At 45.6% G+C, this 23183-nt stretch overlaps 1 protein-coding gene across 1 annotated transcript in view; it reads right to left on the bottom strand.

The window, feature by feature from the left end:
- Positions 1-23183, bottom strand: part of TCTE1 (t-complex-associated-testis-expressed 1) — a 271125-nt gene that overhangs the window by 111709 nt on the left and 136233 nt on the right. Inside the window, exon 3 of the mRNA XM_069608866.1 lies at positions 9659-10230. Within this exon, the coding sequence (XP_069464967.1) occupies positions 9659-10230 (572 nt within the window). The remainder of the gene's footprint in view (positions 1-9658; positions 10231-23183) is intronic.

Here is a 23183-nt window from a genome sequence, read left to right as displayed (position 1 = left end):
GTAACTTGTCGGGCATCAGTCGGGTAGCCAGAATTTTCGCAAACACCTTCACATCTGTGTTAATTAATGACAGGGGCCGATAGGATCCTCATTGGTGAGCCGGTTTATCAGGTTTCAGCAAAACCCTGATAACTTCATTGTGCATATTGTCGGGGAGTATTGAGGATATGAGGGATTCTTGCCAGACCTGCAGGAGGTATGGAGCAAGGGTTCCTTTGTAACACTTGTAAAAATCAGCAGAAAGACCATCAGTGCCTGGGGCTGTCCCGGCAGGCAGACGGTCTATCGCCTGAGTGAGGTGCGAGACAGAGATGGAAGGTCCATATCTGACTAAGTGGGAGGGCATCAAGGAATGTATCGATTTCGACCTGTGCGCAGGTGTCCTTATTAGCATATAACTCCTTATAAAACCCAGCAAATAACCTGTTAATCGCAGCAGGAGTGTGAACTGATATCCCCAAGGTGTTCATTATAAGGGGATTCACCGGAAGCCAGCCTCATGCCTTGCCATACGGGCAAGCCGTCTGCTTGGTCTGTTCCCTTCCCTATATCTTCTAGCGGCCATCAGGGAATCTGAAAATGTTACCTCTCGATCAGCGTGTGTCCAGGGTCCAGGGCTTCTTTGATCCGTACTAGTACGGCTATTAGCTAGTTCAGATTCCAATCCCTGCAACTTATTTTTGCTTTCAACTATGTTACGATGGGTGTTTTTCAGGACGCTGAACTCCCATCCCTATTCCCCGAATATATGCCTAAAGGCTTCACAGAGCACACACCGGACAATGATACAGAGCCCAAGTTTTTATAAAAAAATAACTGCACATGCTCATCCATGCTGCCGCCTAGTATGCGATGGCAACTCCAAGGATAGGGTGATTGGGGAATGATCAGAATAGGTACGAGGTAGTATGCTAGCATCTTTGACTCCCCCTAGTAACGTGTCAGCGATAAGCCACATGTCAATACGGGAGAGAGTCATAAAAGGCGCCGGAGCGTTCATTGTTGTGAAGTACCCTCCATGCATCTACCAGCCCCAGATTATGCATGCCCTTGTTAATCACGGAAGCTGCTCGAGTAGGTGCTCTATGGACATGCAATGATCTGCCCTGTTTCAAAACTAGTATAGTGTTAAAGGCCCCCACCCAAAGTATAGGGATTAAAGGGTATTGGGCCAGTTCCTCCAGGATTTATGTCAAAAATTGGGGGTCATCTATGTTAGGGCCATAAACATTAGGCAGCAGTATTTCTTTACCTGCAAGGGCTCCATACACTAAAACATATCTGCCCAGGGGGACAGCCCTGGCATGTTTGCATTGAAATTGGAAAGACCTGTGTATCATGGTCATGACCCCTCTAGCTTGCGAAGAGTATGTAGTGTAGAAACTGACCCCCTCCCAATCTTTTGCGAATCCATTGCATGTTGCTACCAAAGCGTGGGTTTCCTGTAAATATATTATCTGGACTTCGTGTCTTTCAATGTATAATTGTATCTTACGCCGCTTGTTAAGTTTCCCCATGCACCGGACATTCCAGCTAAGGCAGGTTATGTGGCAGGTTATGTCTCCCATTTGGCTGTGGGGTGAACCATAGTGCATCGATTAGTGTGTAGATCAGGTCCTCCTGGAGCGATTCCGGCCCTGATTGTACTTCCAAGTGTCCCCATTGTAGGTGGTGTGTGTATCAAGTGTTTTTTAAACAAATGTAACACCCTCCCACACGCATCATCCCCGGAACTAGAGAGATGGTACCCCCCAGAAAACACCCCAAACTGTAAACGCAACATTGCATGGGGGAGCTGAAGCATGGGGACACCTGGGCCAGCACCAGACTTAGATACAGATAAAGAGGATAAGTGTACACATACTTCTCACTGAACCTCCCAGACAGTGGGCAACGCATTCTCAATTATATGTCAGTTTGCAAATGTGAGGGCTACTATTCGCAACAGCATAGTAGGCTATATCACTTCGGCACTACGAGCGCTCCACTGGGTGCACAATAGTTCACAAGAGCAGGCTGGCCAGAGCAGTTAGGGTGCCTACGACCAGATAAGCCTCAGGGGGCACACCTGTAGGGTCAGGATAGCGGAAGCGTGTTATCCAGAAACGTCATGGCCTCGTCAGGTAGCATGTCAAAGAAGGTCTTGTTGTTCCATTCAATGCGAAGCTTGCTGGGGAACAGCATTGCGTACTATTGTGGTCTCATAGCCGCTTCTTGACCGCCACAAAGGATTTCCTCTCTTGTTGGACAGCCATTGTAAAGTCAGGGTAGACATGTATTCTTTTGGACCCCAGCATCAAATTTCCCAGTTCGCGGGCTGCACAGAGGATCATGTTGCAGTCACGGTAGTTAAGAACCCAAGCGATAATTGGTCTCGTAGGTGCATTTGGGTTTGGGAGCCAGGGATATGTGTGCCCGCTCAATTGCGAATTGCGGAGACAATACAGGGTTTCCCAGGAGTGGTAGTAAGGTACTCTCTATCCACTGCTCCAGGTCCCTTTCAGAGCAACTCTCGGGTACTCCTATGACTCGAATGTTATTACGTCGTGAGCGCAACTCCAAATCCACATTCTTCCTTTCGACTTGGAGTACGTGCCTGGATAGAGTAACAAGTTCATTTCTCATCGTAGACATATCATCCTCCACTGTGCCTACTCTAGTTTCCGCCTCAGCCAGGCGTTGATCGGTGTTGTCTATCTGTGTTCTGATGGAGTCTATGGTAGTAATCATATCGTCTAGCTTACTATGAACCTTGGCAAATCCTTCCTGCATGCAAGCCATCATTCGCTGAGATTCAGTAAACTCCATTGGCGCTGCTTCGGGTTCCATGACTGTGGACGATCTGCCAACGGGCAGTTGTTTAGTGGTAGATTTAGTATACTGGCTCATGGAGCATTGATTTTTAGCGCTTCCCTTGGTCATGCTGCACAGGGGTATGGGTTAAGCTCCCTCTTCTCGATCGGCCCCAAGCAGACCTCTGCACTGGATTAGTAGTCAGGAAATTCTGCGTGGCGGCCGATCTGTGAATTCCTGCCTTGTGTGAGGTCATGTGTAGTGGAACTTACCTCCAGGCTGTAAAATGGTTGTAGAGTAGGGTATGGGAGGCCCTCCGGATTTCAATAAAGCACTTACGCAGTATAAGGTGTCAGGGGTGTAGGGCTGCATCAGTGCAATGCGAGGTGCCAATCTTTCACCCTGGATATCTAATGTCTGACACCACTTAGTTATTGGCAGACAGGCCATGTCAACTGGTCCCAACAACGCTGCCTACATGTTTCCCAGGGGTCCTACCCCAGCACCACTGCACTCACACCTTCGAAAGCAGATATGTCACTGTAGGGCACTCTGTCCCAGCCTCAATACGCCGGATTCCACGAAGTAACAACAGGACAGAAGAGTCACTGGGATCCCCCAGATGCTGCCCCAGAAAAACTGGGTGAGTGGTGGTAGGGCACACTCAGCAGGGGGCACACCCGCGGTCCTGCTCGCACTGCACAGCAAGCAAGCACGTAAAGTGCTCAAGGCCTCTGCCTCACAGGCGCCAGATGCTAAGGGAGACAGTGATGGGGGAGACCAGGCTTTGGCCATAGAGCGCCTCCACTCACGCTGCACCGCACACAACCCCCTTGGTCAGGGGCTTGAAGAAAGGGCCATTCCCTACTGGGGTATGGGCAGCAGTGCTGACTCGCCGTGTCGGAGAGACCCAGCAAAGGTGATGGTGTCCGGGTCAATACAGGAGAAATACAGGTCTTCAGGTGCCCAACAAATATGAGAAGAGGAGGGAGCCACTAATACATTCAGTTTGAAATATTAAACACTTTAAATTAAAAAGTTTGATTTGTTACTAATAACTTATTACTTATGTAACATAAATCCCCGCTATGAATAGGGACCCACCATAACCAACACAGAATGAGGCATACCTGCCCCCTACTCATTTGATTGCATATAGGGTGAGAGGGTATCCTCTATTAATGGTTGCTTATCATGACACTTTAAGGTTTGTTACCTATATAAAGGGGACCAGCAATATGTTCTTACATGCATAGTCGTTTTTATCCATGAATAAACTATACCCATATCAAATGCAGTATTATACTCATCTGCATGTTCCTGTATAAATACCCATTTTTTCTCATATCCACCCGTGGATAGATCATCAGTATTGTACTGATCTGCATTTACAGTCGAAGAGGCCAACAGAAAGATATACGCATGCGTGTTAAAGATACACCTCCTTCCTAAATTGGAACTTCAGTCAATGCATATGCGCATGCACGGGAGAGCAGCGGCCCGAGCCCAGGGTCTGCGCTACTCAACTCGTGCATGCGCGGGTGAGTATCGGCCCGATCCCAGGGTCCGCGCTGCTCGCCTTGTGCATGCGCGAATGGACGTAAGCAACGTAAAATCACAACACATGGGCTGGAGTGGATTACTCTCATGCTGGACGGCAGAAGTTTTGCCAGTCGTGCTTGTCTCTCGTGTAGAGGTAAGAGACATCCTTTTAACTGTCTCTTAGCTCCGACTGCAGAGGAGTTTCAGCTGCAACAGCAGAAAAAGTTGTTGCATAACTGCTTCACAGTCATGTGTTTTATTTACTGGTTCACTTTAACTTCTTAAGCTTATCCACCTGATACTCTTTCTTATGAGATCATATAAGATTATATAAGATTAATTTCACTATTTGACACGCTGGACACAGGTGATTTATTTACTAAGTACGGTGAAATGGATGACTTTGGACATCCATAGACACAAGTGTTAATACAAGATACAAGTCACCGGGTGCTATGTTGAGTGCCTAAATTCTCCTAAAAGTAGCAACTAAATCTACACTTCTTCCTGTCTGGTTTCCGAGTGGTTCTGCTTGAGGTGGAGATTGTCACACAGCAGTGTGTACGTGCGCAGTTACAATCGAATACAAGGGTGTGCCCAAAGACTAGAAGTAGAGATCCCACCAGTACAAATACGAGGTGGGTCATGTGGAATTATCTAAATTTTAATTTTTAACGTTAAGTTTGAAAAACAGCAATAATAGCTAGCTATTTTCTACATTCTGCTTTAGGGATTGAAGGTGTGGACATATAGATACCTACATTCTGGAACCAGTAGTATCATTTGCCCTGAAGATGGACCGTTGTATAGTCCGAAACGCGTTGGCAACACATAAAAAAAATTGGTGCTATTTGGGATTGGTGATTTTCAACAAAAGAACTGTATTTTCTTATTTCTTACTTCAAAAGTAGACAGTGTAAATATATGCCAAGTGTGGAAAGAGAACTCTTTACGTTTATGCCTATAATGAACTTCCTGTTGATACAGGACTCTACATTGTTTCTGAGCCGAAGAAAGGCGACTTTTATGTCCTAGATGGAAGTTCTGCAAGGTAAAGTCTGTGATTTTGACTTACTTTACTTTTTCCTTCTTGTTTGAAAAACATTCACAAAGAATATAGTAATCTAATGGATTAAAATAACCCATAGATGGTATTTTTTCCTTTCATAAAAGTTTGTGTCACAAAATTCGTTTCATTGACAGCATTGGAAAAAAATGTGTTGATTTGAGAAATTCTAAATTACTAAACTGAAACGTGCATAAGGACGATATACATTAACATTTGGTAAAACTATCATCAAGTCTGGGAGTGGCCATTAACCCCCCTAGACTTCAGTACTCTAACTCCCTAAAATAAGAAACTGTACGACATACAAATCTATAACCGCAAGTAGCAGGGCTCATTTGGAACCCTACTAACTTACCACACTAATACATTCGGGATCTAATTCCCTTTGGAGTTCACCGAGGGCTGGCATGTAGCAATACATGTCTTTTTTTTCCACTTCAGGTGCCCGACCCCAACCCCCAGTTGCTCTTCATGTTGATATGCACAATTCCGGCCCCAGCAGGGAAGCGGGCTTCGTGGCGAAGTCAGTCCTTCACGGCTCCTCCTCCACACTGGAGCACGCAGAGACACTGTCCCTCATCACAGCACCAGGTGGAATGCTTGATACACGCTCTCCGGCGACTGATCCGGGTCGGAAGAAGGACCGCAGGCTGCACCGGGTGCTGGGGTTACTGCTCAGTTAATATGAGTGCCGGAGAAGGGAGGTTTCATCCGGGTCGGCCCATGGCGTTGACGTACTACATGGACGCGGCCATCTTGTCCACAACAGCACCCCCCTAGGAATGCATTTCTAAAATTTACAGGAATGTAAAATGATCTTTGCAGACAATGGGCCTCATTACGGGTCTGGCGGTAACCATGCGGGTGATACCAGCAGGTTGCCGTCAGACCCGTAATGATTTACTAGTGCCTGGATTCCCGGTAACACCAGGGGATTACACAGTCTGGGTGGTCAGATGCCGGTAAATTGTAATTCCCCATTCCCATAGAGTCTATGGGAACGGAGAACATGGAAGCACTAGCACCGTTATTAACAGTGCCGGTGCTTCCGTGATGGTCTGCCTACCGTGGCTGCTGTGCCCGGCAGGGTCAGACCTGCCGGGCACAGTGACTCCGGCAGGCAGACCTGTAATATGCCGGTCTGGAAACAACGGTGCCAGTAAGCTTACCGGCACCGTTGTTTCCTGACCGGCATAGTTGTAATGAGGCCCAATATCTGGACATCCAGAATAGGTTTGAGAGCTTGGTTCCAGCAAACATTTATGAACTTAGAGTGTAAATGCGGGGTGAACAAAGTGAGCAGTGTTTGTCTGCAGAACTAGCTACTCGGCTATAAAAAAACAACCCCTATATCCAAAACGTAATGAGCCTAGCACTGAAGACTGGATGTTTTCCAAAAACATAGAAATCTGCCTATATTAAACCACTTATAAAAAATGAGGCAGAAAAAAACAGGCAAACCCACCAACTACAGGCTGATATCAAGCACGAAAATCCTGGAGAACCATCTGTACAAAGAAATGCTCCACCTTGTCGAGACCAGTGGACTGCTAGACCAATCCCAAGCAGGATTTAGACCCAGGAGAGGAACCAAATCTGCATTCCATTCCAAATGGGACGACCTAACTAGTAATGCTGACAACACCACCCGTATACATATCAGCAGCTTTTGACACAATCAGACACACAACCTTAATCAAAAGACTGGAAGAATTGGGCATTCAAAATTCTGCACTACAAAGGCTAATATTATTTTTCACTGATGGAACCGAGAGAACCAACCTACCCTCTTTCACCTCAAAAACAAGAAGTACTGCCTGCGTCGTATCATCAGATGTCACACAGCTTATCTTTAGGATGACAACTAACAATGACCCCGACAATGCGTCTCAATAATAACCTGAAACTAAATCCAACGAAACGGAAATAATGATCACCGCACGAAACGGCAACCAAACACGGACACCGCTGCCTGGCCCCAAGGAATGGGAACACAACCTGAAAAGTCAACTGTGGCATGCTTCTGGGCAGTGGTCTGCCCCTGGAATCTCTGGTTAATGCTACAGTAAGAACATGCTTCTACGTCCTATGCTTAATGAAAGCCATCCTCCCATACCTAAACTTCCCACACCAAACCCTCACGATTATCTTCCTGGTATCATCGAGACTAGACAATACAAACAGCTTATACCTAGGAATGTCTGACCAACTCACCATGAAATTACAACGCATCCAAAACACAGTGACAAGACACAGACTAAACCGGAGAGGACAGTGCTACACGGACAGGGAGTTGAATTCCTACAATCAAAAGTCACCAAACACCAACCAAGAAGAACTCTGAGATCAACCACTGCCTTGCACATAGAAACAAGCTATTCTGAGAAACCTAAATTCAGAGGAACAGATTTCTCTATTCTCATAGCCACACTATGGAACTCGACTCCTAAAGAAATCCGGACGACTGAGGACATATGACTTTTCGGAAACAGTTATAAGCAGACCTACAACAACCAGATATTGATCACCCTTCTAAGGGTGCACCATATATTTTTAATACAATGCACAAGCCAGTCGCAGAGGCTTGGGCATTATATGGAGTGTGTCAAGATAAACGCATTGAAACATTTCTGGATATCCCAAACAATACATCTGCAATATCAGCTTTCCAGTACCCTATTTTCTAACCCAGACAAGCCCGACATTACCACACCATGTTCTGAAGCTATGCACTCATCATGCTTGTGAGAAGGTGGGTACCTCAACAAAGACAAATCGCATAGTTGCACTGTGCCCAGTGGCTACCCGCAACTAGATAACTCAAAACCAAAAATGTCCAACTCAACCCCCCTCAGTCACCACACACTGACCGAACAAATCTCAGACGTCTAAAAATAACCAACTTAACTAAAACTCTCCAAACCACACACCTCTCAAACCAACTAACAAACCACCGTCGCCCCCCCAACTGGCTCAAACACAACAATAGGCCTCCGTTGTGCACAACAATACACACCCAGCAAACAACCCTGCATAGAGGCCAGTTGCTCCTAGTTCTACACAGCTCAGCGCAAAGCCTGTCTTTTCCCTGTTTCTCCCCTAACCAACCTCACTTTCCTTTTCACAAACACGAGAGCGTCTGGAAACAAAAAAAATGGAAGCGGTTCACGGTATAACTCAACATAACATAACTCCGCAGTTGTTTTGCATGCAGATTACTGCTGTGCAGTCGAAGAGAAACCATGTACGTATATAGATCTTTAGGTGTGTGTAGATTGTATAGAGCACACACATAGATAACACGAATTGGAGTGCTGTACAAAAAGGGGGTGCATGCAGTGATAGAACACTGGAGATAGTGAAGTATGGGGGTTTTCACATATATGCTCTTTGTAGAACGTCCATGCATATGTTCAAATTCTGGCAGGGTCCTTCCTGCCTTTCGTCCTTACACAATTGATGAAATGAGTACCACCAAGTTGTGTAATAGGGACCTCTTATATTTGCAATGCAATGAGGATAGCCTACAAAAATTCAAACTTTGCACCGGTCATTCCCACAAAAATAACACTCCAATTAAATACAGATTTCTCACATAGTTTATGGGGACTCTTGCCCTAGGCCCACGTGTATATGATGCAAACCGACACTGTAGCAAAGTTCTGACTACACCACCATTCTAGCTTAAGTTGAACTTTCACAGTGCCCTCAAGGTGCAGAACTAGCTGAAATTTCACAGTGCCCTGAAGGTGCAGAACTTTGTTAGCCGATCACATGGTGGATTTGGAATCAACAAAGTGCTCTGCTTGAAAATGCACATATTGCCTCGTTAAAGCTAAATGTCATAGTGTATACACCTTTGCCATGGATCGCTGCTGCCAGAATGCATGGATCAGTCAATGTAAAATTGCCAAATCTAAGATAGGGATCATGAGATGCCCTGGAACTCTATGTTCAGTCCATTCCCATGTAGTCAAGTTAGCATGGTGACATGGAACTTCGCGATGATCTCGTTTCCAATCCTACATTAACAATAGAACAGTGCGCTACTTGCATGGGTCGCAACGGTCACACTATTACCATATCTGAAAAGTGAGTAACATGGTAGCATGGTGGTATGGAATTCTACTGGCCGTCAGTTCCCTTGTGAGTCGAAGGAGACACAGATGCATCTGTGGAAACCACCACCAAGAACTGCTTTTCATGAAATCTACAAATGTTCACAAACCACGACATGCAGCGATTAGAAATTACCTTCAATGATTTGAACATCTTCAGTGCTCTAGCCAAAGAGTAACAGTCCCGAGAGGTGAACTCAAAGAGGTGCCATTCAAAGTTCATGCCGCAGCCCTTCACCCCATAGACCAGGTGCAGTTCTTCGAGGTATTGGAGTGAGCTGGCAATCACTCCAAAGTCAAAGTGGTCAATTGAGGCAAGCTCTATGCCAATGTCACTCTCTGCCTCAGACAAATCATCCTCTCCATCTTTTTTGAGGTTCATCTTGACTGGTGGCAAGAGCTGTTGGAGGTCCAGCTTCTTTACGTAGTCCTGGCAGAGTGGAATGGCCTCCAGGATGGGACCAATGTCTGTGACATCGGGGATGAAGCGCTCTATGAGGTTCTCTAGGTAGCGCTCAAAGTAGAGCCTTTTCCAGCAACCTCCGTACTGGGAGACATCGCAGATCTCCCACTTCTTCAAGCAGCATCTCTTCCAGTAGCCCTCATCGCTGACCAGGTTGGCTGTCACTTTCAGGGCCATGGTGGTGGGCAGCTTCTCCAAAACCATCAATTTATCCTTGGGCAGCAGCTCCTCAAGGATGGGCTTGTCTGTAGACAAAAGAGACAAAGAGGTGATGCCCCAAGTAACACCCAAACCTATGTCAAAATACAGAAAAACATCATGAACCGACATTAAGGTCTATGAAGCGAGACGTTTGCTACCATCTGAGAGCAAGACACCAAAGTGTGTGGCTCGTATTGGGCTAGACAGACATGAAAGGAGGGCCTTATTATTAGAAAACATTCTGATGCAACTCAGGATCAGACCAGTGGTTTATTCAATGTTGAAAATAAAATAAATGATAATGTCAAAAATGGCCCTTGCTGCTACAAAGTAGAAACCCTTCTGCCACATTTGTATCCTTATCCAGCCATTTTCTCTTAACACAGCCCACACATTAACATGGTCTGGCTGGGCTTTGCTGAATGAAACCCTGAAAATTATACATTTTAACTGAGTGGATTTAGACCGGTTTTCCCTATACACTGGTCCTATAGACGAGAAAGTGCATCGCTCACACTCAGAGTAGGGTTGGAGAGAAAGGGGCGAAAATACAATCTTGATTTTGTAACTCACCGTCTGTCAAATTCGGGACAGAACATTATGCAGTGTGTGTTTTCAGTTATAGAAAAGGTCCTAATGAACATCTATTAAACAAAGACTGACATGTCCATTAGCACTCGGTGGGGGGAGCCAGCTAATCAGGTTGCTAGGAACGCGGTCTTGAACCGTCGGTGTAAGCCTGCGTTCCAAGCCGTCACCTTTTTAAAATGTTTTATCCCCCACCCACAACTTACATTATTGCGGCTGCAGCGGCAAGTGCTGCCGCTGCCGCACCTGCCTCTCTGCGCAAACGGCCACCATGGAAAGAGAAGAGAGGCTCCATATGGACCCTGCTTCCCTTTCGATGGCGGCAATGTTGGTAAAGGATTTTCCTTCGTACAACAGGACGCTTTTGTTTAGCTCCCCGGGTTGCCGTTTTGGTATCCCGGGGTGCTAATGGCCTTAACACCGTCTCCGGGTGTCCGGCTCAGAGCTGAAACCTCCATCCATGCATTCTGCAAAAATCTCAAAACCTCCTTCCTCAACTAACCTGTTTCCATCCTACGCCACTCTCATTCCTGCTTCTACTGCCTCCAACTGCTACTGTATACTGTAACGTAATTTTTTAAATTGTGTACCATAATGTAAATGTCATAAAATGCAAAGTATAACTGTATAACTCTGTAACTAAGATTGTTCATTCTCTGTAACAAGTGCCACAATGCCTTAGGGCTGCTGTGCGCTATACAAATATGAATAAAATAAAAGAGATGTGGACAAAATGGATCCTCAGTGCCTTTGGAATCTTAGGAAGGGAAGAAGAAGGAAGTCCAGGAAAACCGTGTGTACCTGTTCCAGTCAGGATGTGATCACTGTATGGATCAGTGCAATTCTGTGAGGTAGAGGATCTCCTGTAGGTCAAATGGTAGTGTACATTCTTTGCCACTGCATTTACTTGAGTTGTGAGAACTGAAAAGAACACCCAGGTACCAAACATTCGATACAGGTTGTGACGAGCTCAATGACAATGCAAACGAATGAAGGGTGAACTAATACAGTTTAAATGGGTTTTCATTAAAGAAAAGATGAAGGTGTTGGGTGGCAACTGGCTTTGTGATCATTGTTGAGTTGTCAGCCTCAAGTGTTTTGAGAGTTTCTTGCTTCGTCTGGCTAATTTGGCTTCACTCTCACAGCACACATTTGTTCTTTGATCAGAGCAGTCAACAGGGAATTGCTTCCTGACCTTCTTTGTGATTCAGTTGCCCCATCATTCCAAAATGGGTTGGTAATGCAAAAGGAAACCCATTTTATTTTTATTTCGGAGTGGAGAGATTTCATGCTTTAGCAACTGCAGGACTGTTCCGTTATTGTGGGATGTATTGACGAATTATAAGACTTTAAAATCCCATAAATAATCAGGGAGTCAGGATGATAAGATTTTAATGTTCTATAGATGACCACACCGGACGGGATAATAAGACTTTAATGTCCCATAGACTAACACAGAGGTGGTATAAGACTTTAATATCTCAGAATATCTGGAAGGCAGGATCATAATGTCCCATATACTATCAGAGAGGCGGGATGATAAGACGTTAATATCCTATAGACTATCACAGAAGTGGAATAAGACTTTAATATTTCAGACTCTCATAGAGGCACGTTGTTATGACTTAAGTGCCTCATACACTAACACAGTGATATTTGAAATCTCAGACTATCAAAGAGGTGTGGTTGCAAGACTTTAATTTTCCATACACTAGCAGAAAGACAGGCTAAGACTTTAATTCCCCATAGACTATCAGAGGTGGAATCAGACCTTAATATCTTGGTCTATCAGAGAGGCGGGATGATAGGAATTAATGCCCTATAGCCTACAACAGAGACTTCAATATCTCAGACTAACCGAGAGGGAGGATGATAAGAGTTTAATGTCCTATAGAATATCAGAGAGGTGGAATAAGCCTTTATTATATCAGACAATAAAGGTGGTGAGATTCAAAGGTTATCAGAAAGGCGGGATGATAAGACCTTAATGTCCCATAGACTAAGACAAGACTTTAACATCACAAACTATCAGAGAGCTAGAATGAACAGACTTTAATGTCCCATAGACTATTCGAGACAGGATAATAAGACTATATTGTTTGATAGACTATCAAAGAGATGGAATGAGACCTTAGACGCTCAAGACGGGATGATAAGACCTTAGAGCCCAATAGACTATCGGGGAGGCGGGATGATAAAACTATATTGTTCCATAGACTATCAAAGAGGTTGAAAGAGACCTTGATTGCTCAGACCATCAGAAAAACGGGATGATAAGACCTTAATGTCCCATTGTCACATTCATCTGGTCTCCACGGGGGTGTGCTCGTGTGTGAAGGATGATGTCTGCACTGGTGTTGTTCTGCTTAATAAGGGCCTGCTTGCGTCTTCCCTTCTGTCTTGCCTCAGGAGATGTTTGTCTGCAAGTTGAAACAAGATATTAGCCAACTGTGTGGAGCTGGTTTTGGTTTTCACCTCCTTCCGTGTTATCCTTCTCTTTCCCTGGCTCACCTTGTCTATTCTATGGGTGAGCTCTCCATCCTGCACACTCTCTGGCAGGAGCGCGGTTACTCTGTAGTTCCTGGATCGAGTTACTTCACTGATCCGATGGAGGTTGCTGAAGTGGATGGACCGAGTAAGCAGGTAAGTCTCTATTCCAATAACTCCTTGAAATAGCTGCCTTAAATCCTTGCATGCAAGATATCTAATGTTCGTTTTCTTGTCTTTCAGGTGCGGCAAAAAAACGGTTTTCGGATGATGGATGACTCTCCTGACAATGATGTGCAGGATTCTTGCCGGTAAGTAGAGCGTTGTGCGAGATGCGCTAATAGTTTGCTTTATTTTAGCCTTCTTGTTGTGTGCGACTAACCTGCTTTGTCTTTTCTGTACGGCAGGTGCGGCGCATTTCCAGGAAGAAGATGGAAGGTCCGACTGATGGTGTCGAGATGCGGCGTGAAGCAGAATGATGGAGAACTGCTCGTTGGAGTTCCTGGAGGAGGCCGAGTCAGGTGCATCGCTACCCAAGAGGGTACCTTCTGTTCTGATCTGCTACAGATGTGGCGGCCCTTGGATAAGCGTAAAGGTGAGGCCCGGATGTTCTGCAGGTAAGGCCTTCAATGCGTGAATAACTCTTGTTCTTCTATTTTCACAGGTGCCGATGGATAGAAGACTCTGGACGGGCGTGGCAGAAAGGAAGCAATAACTGACACAGTGAGCGTTACGCTGCAGGAGTGCAGATTAACGCAAAGCGTGTTCAGTTTGCAAGGTGCGGTTTAAATAGCCTTGCAAGTAGTTCCAGGAAAATAGTCCCCTTCATCGTATCATGTCTCTCTGGTAAAGTAGTCCCAAGCCACACCCTGTACTGAATGGGCTCAGCATCTCAGAGCCAAATAAATGTACCATGTATTTAGCACTTACCATGAGCCTGGCGCCAGCGGCGCCATGACTGAGCCCAGGTGAGCCTAGCTAGGGCCTGGGAAGTCCCAAAGTTTGGGGATGGTGACTGGTGGAAAGTCTTACGTCGATTTGAGCTAACTCGCAACATTTCTTCCAGAAGCGTGAGATAAACTGGCTGCCACGGTCTGAGATATGGATGGAAGGAAATCCATGAATTCAAACAATCTGCTCCAGAAATTCTTTAGCCAGAATTGAAGCTGAAGGCAATCCTTTTAGTGGGAATAAATGGGCCATTTTCGAAAATAAATCCTCCACTACTAGAATTGTGTTGAACCCATCACAAGGAGGAAGGTCCGTTATAAAATCAAGAGATAGGGTGTGCCAAGGTGTAGGTGGGATGTCTAATGGCTGAAGCAGGCCCGGTGATTTCGTTTTCTGGACTTTGTTTTGAGCGCAAACTTCACAGGATAGTACAAACTGCTTGATGTCTTTACGCCATGTCGGCCACGAAAAATGCCGCTTGACCTTGGCCTCAGTTTTTGCAATTCCGGGATGACCATCTACTAATGAGTCATGGGAATGTGAGATGACCTTTTCCTGAAGTTCTTTGCTGGGTAGGTAGAGACGTCCTCGAAAATAGGGTAATTGGTTAGTGACTGAATGGTGAGAACTTTTGGTCGGCCAATTCTTTAGGGCGTTGGAATCCATGAGATGAGGGATTTCTTCTTGAATATCTTCTAAAGTTAGAGACGTAGTAATTCCAAGAATCTTTTCACCAGGAATGATGGACAAAGGGTCGGGATTGGCGTATTCCTCGTCTACTCCTATACGGGACAGTGCATCTGCCTTGCCATTTCGACAGCCAGGTCGGTAAGTAATTACAAAGTCAAACCCCGCGAAAAATAATGCCCATCGGAGTTGACGCGATTATTGAGCTTTTGCCACCTTCAGGTACTGTAAATTGCGATGGTCTGTAATTACTGTGATGGTATTCCTAGCTCCTAAGAGGTAATGCCGCCAGGCTTTGAAGGCCGTCTTGATGGCTAACAGTTCCTTATCCGTAATAGCATAATTCAACTCAGGAGCCGTAAACTTCCGTGACCAAAAGGCTACTGGGTGTAGTTGACCAGTTTCAGGGTCCCTTTGGGAAAGGACCGCTCCCATTGCCAGACTGGAAGCATCTGTTTCAACCACGTATGGAAGATTTGGACGAGGGTGTTTCAGGATCGGGGCTGAGATGAATCTTTGTTTTAGCTTCTGGAAGGCTTTCTCAGCCTCTTCGGACCATTGAAATCGCTTGTTTTTGCGCAGCATAGTGGTGATGGGGTGCACTAGTTGCGAAAATCCTGGAATGAAACGACGATAGAAGTTTGCAAATACGAGCATGCTCTGAACTCCTTTAATCGAAGCTGGAGATGGCCAGTTGAGAATGGTTTCAACCTTCCGTGAATCCATGCACACACCATGAGGGGTTAATACAAATCCAAGCAACTCGACCTCGGTGACATGGAAAAAACATTTTTCCAGCTTTGCAAACAGTTTGTGTTGTCGAAGTTTGTCCAAAACGGCCCGGACATGTTTCACGTGTTCTTGATCTGAACGAGAGTATACCAGAATGTCGTCGATGTATACTACGACACACACATCAATCATTTCTTGCAAAACATCGTTCATGAAATACTGGAACGCCGCTGGGGCGTTGCAAAGGCCAAAAGGCATCACCTGGTATTCAAATAGCCGGTATTTGGTGCGGAAAGCGGTCTTCCATTCGTCCCCTTTCCAGATCCGTACCAGGTGGTATGCTCCGCGAAGGTCTAACTTGGTGTAAATTTGGGCATCTTTAACTTGATCCAATAGGTCAGGAATCAAAGGCAAAGGGTAACGGTTTTTAACAGTGACCTGATTCAATGCGCGGTAGTCGGTGCAAGTCCTAAGGTCACCTTCCTTTTTAGGCACGAAGAACAAGGGTGATGCCGCCGGGGACTTGGATGGGCGAATGAAACCGTTCGCCAGGTACTGGTCAAAATATTTTCTCAAATGCAGGTTTTCGGGCTCTGTGAGAGCATAGATTCGACCGCACGGAATCTGTGCTCCTGGTACAAGATCGATCTGGCAGTCATACGACCTATGAGGGGGCAGTGTGTTGGCTTGATCCTTTTGGAATACGTCCTGGTAGTCTTGATATTCCAGAGGGAGGGAATTGGTTGGTTTCATGATCGTCGTCGCTCCAGTGACCAAAGGTCCTTTAGTTGGATAACAAGTTTGAGCGCAGTCGACTGAGAAGGTCCACCTCTTGGCACGCCAGTCTATGCAAGGATTATGTGATACTAACCATGGCATTCCCAGAATTATTTGAAATTGTGGAGCTTTGATTATATCAAACACTATGGTTTCCTGATGACCGTCTTGGCACAAAAGAGTCATCTCTGTCGTAGAATGCGTTACTGGACCAGAAGCGATTTCAGTTCCGTCGACTGTGGTGACTAAGTCTGTTGTTGCCTTTTTGCAAAGGGAAAGGTTCATCCTCGAAGCCAACTCTTGATCCATATAATTTCCAATGGCTCCACTGTCAATGTATGCTCTGACTGCATGCATTTGAGATGGCTGTTGGTGGTTTATAAGGACCGTAGGCAAAACTAGGTGCAAGGTCTAGGAGTCCTTCTTTTCGCTCGGCAAGCAGACCTCTACGCCTGCCAGGCGGAGAAGTTTTCCGGCTCAGACTCTGTTTCAACCTTACCAGCGACTCCCACTGCCTTTTTAGGTGGCTTTACTGTGCACTTCCGAAGGAAATGGCTGGCTGACCCGCAATACAAACACAATTGTTGTTGTCTTCTCCTATTTCTTTCAGCCTTGGATAATGGCCCACGCACTCCTCCGATTTGCATGGGTTCTGACACGTCGGTGGTCTTGGAGGCGTTTTCCTTGGGGCGTACAAATACCCTTGAATCGATTCTAGCACGATCAGCCTTACGATTCTGCAGTCTGTGATCAAGCTGGACCACCAAGTCTATATACTCAGCACAGTCTCTGGGTTGGTTAACCACTTGAGCTAAAACGTCCTTTAACTCCCCTCTCAGGCCGCGTTGTTCGCTTGTCGTTAGGCCAATCAGTTTCCGCAACCAGTCTGTTGAAGGTCGCAATGTAAGATCCTGGTTGCCTTGACGCAAAGACAAAAGCTCATTGTCCAATGCCTGACCTTGGCAGCGCTGGGCAAACAGCTTTTCCATATCCAATTGGAATCTTTGAAAGTCTCTCAAGATGGGATCATCCCGACTGACCAGCGGTACCAACCTGTCAGCAGCACTGCCACTAAGATATGAAAGTACAAAGGCCACTTTGGACTGGTCGTTTGGAAAGGCTCCTGGCCTGCATAGGAAGTGTAGACGGCACTGATTCATAAAAACCGCATACCTTTTTGGATCTCCAGCGAATCGTTCTGGGGGTGCCAAAGGTACAGCTCCTGGGAGGACCACCTGAACTGGGTTGCTTGATGCAGTGGGTACCGTTGACCCCACTCCAGGTAGCAGCGTTTGCCCCGCCTGTGACTGGAGCAACTGTCTGGCCAGATCATTGGTGCAGTCCTTTGCTACAATCAGTTCCCTTCGTAAGGCATTGGTTTCCTGTCTAGCCGAATGTACCTCGGCCCTAAGTTCCCCCAAAAGCTGAGCTAGCTGATCCGTTTCCGAGGTTTCCATGGTGCCCAGGTAGAGAATTTGTGTAACTCTTCACGTTCTGTCACGCTCACCTGGTCTCCACAGGGCGTGCTCGTGTGCGAAGGATGATGTCTGCACTGGTGTTGTTCTGCTTAATGAGGGCCTGCTTGCGTCTTCCCTTCTGTCTTGCCTCAGGAGATGTTCGTCTGCAAGTTGAAACAAGATATTAGCCAACTGTGTGGAGCTGGTTTTGGTTTTCACCTCCTTCCATGCTATCCTTCTCTTTCCCTGGCTCACCTTGTCTATTATATGGGTGAGCTCTCCGTCCTGAACACTCTCTGGCAGGAGCGCGGTTACTCTGTAGTTCCTGGATCAGGTTACTTCACTGGTCCGATGGAGGTGGATGAAGTGGATGGACCGGAGTAAGCAGGTAAGCCTCTATTCCAATAACTCCTTGAAATAGCTGCCTTAAATCCTTGCATGCAAGATATCTAATGTTTGTTTTCTTGTCTTTCAGGTGCGACACAAAAGCGGTTTTCGGATGATGGATGACTCTCCTGACAATGATGTGCAGGATTCTTGCCGGTAAGTAGAGCGCTGTGCGAGATGCGCTAATAGTTCGCTTTATTTTAGCCTTCTTGTTGTGTGCGACTAACCTGCTTTGTCTTTTCTGTTCGGCAGGTGCGGCGCTTTTCCAGGAAGAAGATGGAAGGTCGGACTGATGGTGTCGAGATGCGGCGCGAAGCAGAATGATGGAGAACTGCTCGTTGGAGTTCCTGGAGGAGGCCGAGTCAGGTGCGTCGCTACACGAGAGGGTACCTTCTGTTCTGATCTTCTACAGATGCGGTGGCCCTTGGATAAGAGTAAAGGCAAGGCCCGGATGTTCTGCAGGTAAGGCCTTCAATGCGTGAATAACTCTTGTTCTTCTATTTTCACAGGTGCCGATGGATAGAAGACTCTGGACAGGCGTGGCAGAAAGGAAGCAAGCACTGACACGGTGAGCGTTACGCTGCAGGAGTGCAGATTAACGCGAAGCGTGTTCAGTTTGCAAGGTGCGGTTTAAATAGCCTTGCAAGTAGTTCCAGGAAAATAGTCCCCTTCATTGTATACTGTCTCTCTGGTAAAGTAGTCCCAAGCCACACCCTGTACTGAATGGGCTCAGCATCTCAGAGCCAAATAAATGGACCATGTATTTAGCACTTACCATGAGCCTGGCGCCAGCGGCGCCATGACTGAGCCCAGGTGAGCCTAGCTGGGGCCTGGGAAGCCCCGAAGGAAGCCAGAATCTGGGCTGGGCTCGCGGGTTTCAGGATTTTTTGGGGCATGTACCATGAAACCCATAGACTATCAGAGAGACAGAATGAGAATACTGATACGTGCTGAAACACTGACCTGCGCAATTCAGACTTACAGAATCCTTAATGTGGGCTTTTTTTTATTGATTCGTTTTTAAATTGGGGTTGGGGGCATAAGCTTCTTTACCCCTCATTTATCCCCTCCTTCCTACCCCCTACAATTTCCCATATCCTAGCCCTATTATATGGGCTCACCTGCATTTTGAGGCGCGCAGCAGATACTTTATATGAGAATCCAATTTTTAAAATTCTGTCAATATGATCCATATTTGTGATTCTGCAGGTCGAGGAAATTGCAGAATACCAATAAGACGTTAATGTCCCATAGACTATTATTGAAGGTGATTGACATGATGATATGACTATTATTAAGACAAAATGATACTATTGTAAGGACAAGATTTGAATGACTATCATTGAGGCACAATGATAAGACATTACTATCTCAGACCATCGTTTGGGCAGAATGATAACATTTTATTTATTTTTTATTGTTATTGATTAAAACAAACCTTTAACAAGTGTCAAGTTCTAGAGAGAATAATTTACAACATTCCCATGCAAGTTACAGTACAAGATAAAATAAGAAAGTAAAGCAACACACAATAATACATAAGCATTTATGTAATAAAAGACTTTCAAAAAGATAACATTTCTTTCGAAAAGTGGAATGCTGCCGAATTCCAACCATAGTTACCAGTAGAAATCATGATATATTGCCACACAATGCTGCTTGAAACAGTTCTAAAATCTTCTAAAAGGTGCTGAAAATAAAACATTTGCTGTTCCGTTAGAGCCTGACATTCTAATAACAAGTGAAACAGTGACTCAATATTTGCCAGAAACAGAAAATTCTTTGGTCCCACCCCACCTTTTATCTAGCACCCATGATTTCCCTGGTTGGTAACAAATGTAATCTTAAAGGGAAAGGGCGCTCTAAAATGTTATTGTCCCCATCATTCGGGCATGTTTGTTTAAGGATACTGTAATCGTCATTAAAAACAATTCCTATACACCTTACCTTAGTTTCCTCACTTTTACACATGCAGAAACAACGTGCGGTACGTGGCCTTCTTGTGCTAATCTTATCTGTGGATTCATCGCATTAAACACGAGGGCGCCCGCAGCAAGAATAGAAATCGCCCACCCCTGAAGCTGACATTGGATGGAACTGGTGTAGTATGTGGATGAAACGGGTGAAGTGGATGGAACGAGTTTAAGTGGATAGAATGTGTGAAGATGACGTATGTGGATGGATGATGCATGGAGAAAGGATAACGTGGGTAGAACGAACGAAAGGAGCAGTGCATAAAATGGCTACACTGCATAAAATGGTTGCAGTGCATAAAATGGTTGCAGTGCATGGAACGGATTGGAATGCATGGAACGGATTGGAGTGCACAGAATAGCGTGACGTACATGGAATGGTTTGGAGGACATGGAACATCTGAAAGAGCATTGAAAGGAATGGTCTGAGTGCACGGAACAACCGGACTAATGCACGGAACAGTCAGAGTACATGGAACAGATGGAGTTGATGGAACTACTGGAGTGAGCTTGATCTCAAGCACCTAAAGTAAACCACCATATTCACACCTACACGCTTACTCTCTTCCTTACACCACCACTCAAATAGAACACAGCGATACTATGACACCATTCGGTATAGCTGTTCTCATACCATCATCTGCCTCATACTCCCCATCACCCTAACTAAACACTGCTGGTTACACACCCTCCAGCCTAGGCGTTCTCCTCAGGCCTAACGCAGCCAGAATCGGTCTGGATTACAACCTGCCAGAACGAACACATACTCCTGATCTCCCAACCACCACACCTACCGCTAAGAAGCAGCTATCACACGAATGCCAATCCAGCTGCACACATATCCGGTGCTCATGCGCACCTTTTTGACTCTCTCTACTCTCTCTACTGACTTGAACTTCAGTTCCCGAGGAATAACTCCATTGAGACTATACCAATGGTACATAAGGTGCTATATAAATGCAAAATAACATAACATAACATTACCAGACGCGTACAGCCCTTTTCTCAACACCAACGCAAGTCTTATGTCAACGTTCTCTGTGTGCAAGCTATTGACTTGTCTCCATGGAAATGGCAGGACGCCTCATTCCTCAATAAGTATAAACAGACCCCTTCTCATCAGACAACATTGGAGTTGCTTTTTGAATCGTTTTACTGTGGGGTTTTTCGATCGCCTGTGACTAATTTATGCTCTGTTCAGCTACCTCAGTAGTACGAAGCCACTGTGAACAGATACTTGCACTATAAGAACTGATTACAATTGTTAATCGCGTTCTAGATAAAGCTTTTTCTTACAATGTAAACAATACAGCCCTGCCAATACGAGCCAGAGTATTCCGCGGATGAAAGAGAACGATGCCGAATCGAGGGGGAATCTAACGATAGCTTGGACGATGAATCACCGGAACATGACAAGTCACATGGCATACGTTTCCACCTGGTGTACCTGCAATCTTTGCGAGGTCATGCAAACGAGGTGGAGAACTGCTGCTGCCAAGAAAACTCTGGATGCTTGGCCTACATATCAGAAGAAGAGACACCACCGCTATGCGTCACTGAGCTCCACGACTTCAGGGCAGCCTGCCTCACAAGGTCCGTGTTGAGGATCATGATGGTGCTTATGCACGAACTTCGTGCAACAGTTCACCCTCTAAATCAAAGTAACGAGTAAGTATACTCAAGAAGCGATGTTATTTTGACCACTAAGACGACTAGCACTTCATGTTTGTCTCATACATTGTCGTAACTTTGATCGATCAATGACAAATGAAGTTAGTCTTAAAATGGAATACATTTATCTAATTTTTTTGAAAATCAGAGTGTTAATCGCTTACGTACCTTTCCCTTTCAACCCAAAGCGAATATTTTTCAGTGGCCCAAAGCGTTATCGGTTGAATGGATGCTCACTTTTGCTATGTGTCAAGACTTCAAAGTCAAAAATAAATTAACCATGAAGTAGCTTATGTAAGGACAAGTACGTTATATAATTTAGGGTGATTTTTAAAAGGTAGGGTGTCACATGTATCTGGTTCATTCATTTACAGTATGTATCTTTCTCTTCCACAGGTGGTACAGGCTGGTGGCCTACCATTCGTTTACATGGTGGCTTTATGGGAGGCTTGGATTCCGCGTTCGACAAGTAATACCCGCCTGTGTCGTTGAAGCCATTCTCGCCATATTCCCCGGTGACAGTGGACAGTACAGGGGATTTAAACACAATGTGATGCAACCTCAAGTATACAATTTGTAGTTTGTTCGTGCCATCAACATCACCAACTAAATAAAATACCAATTAGTGTATACAAATCGTTGTTTCAATTTTTCAGTGAATCAAGAAAACCTTCACTTGTCTATGAGGGACATGAAAGAATGGTTGGTGCCCTTTTACGCTCACCTCCTCCACTACAATCCATCCCCCCTCCATTATAACTCACTCCAGTACTGGGTGGGTGTGAACACCCAAGGTGCCAAACACCATGTACACTTCAAAAGGATCTTCTGCACAGGGACCATTGTTCACATGGCCTACCCAGACTCAGGGTCTCCAGACTCCCCTCTTCAAGACCCTGCCCCTGCAAATCACATAAGTGTGTCCCCCTCCAGCAGTGTTCTGTGCCTTTTGCGCCCGCCTCATGCCCATCCATCCCCCCTCCAGTATCAATAGCAGTTCGCACACCTGTGTCCATGCGCTCACAAGGGGGCTGGGAGGATGGGATCCGCCGAAGTGCCAAACACCAACTTTACTCTCATGGCCTCCCCGGACCCAGTGTCTCCAGGCTCAGCTCCCCAAGACCCAGCAACAAACATGTCACACATTCACATACACACCAACTTTTCTAATACTTTATAAACACCATGACATTTAACCGGAGAACATTTCTGAACTCCGCTAGGAATCTTCTAATCGTGCTACCTGTTCCCCGGCCACTTGATCCCCTGCTTGCTGAATTGGCTTGT

This window comes from Ambystoma mexicanum, chromosome 4q (assembly GCF_040938575.1).
Source record: "Ambystoma mexicanum isolate Mex_15411 chromosome 4q, UKY_AmexF1_1, whole genome shotgun sequence".
NCBI classification, from domain to species: Eukaryota; Metazoa; Chordata; class Amphibia; order Caudata; family Ambystomatidae; genus Ambystoma; species Ambystoma mexicanum.
Note: the sequence above shows the minus strand (reverse complement) of the source record. Positions and strands in the feature narration are given on the sequence as shown.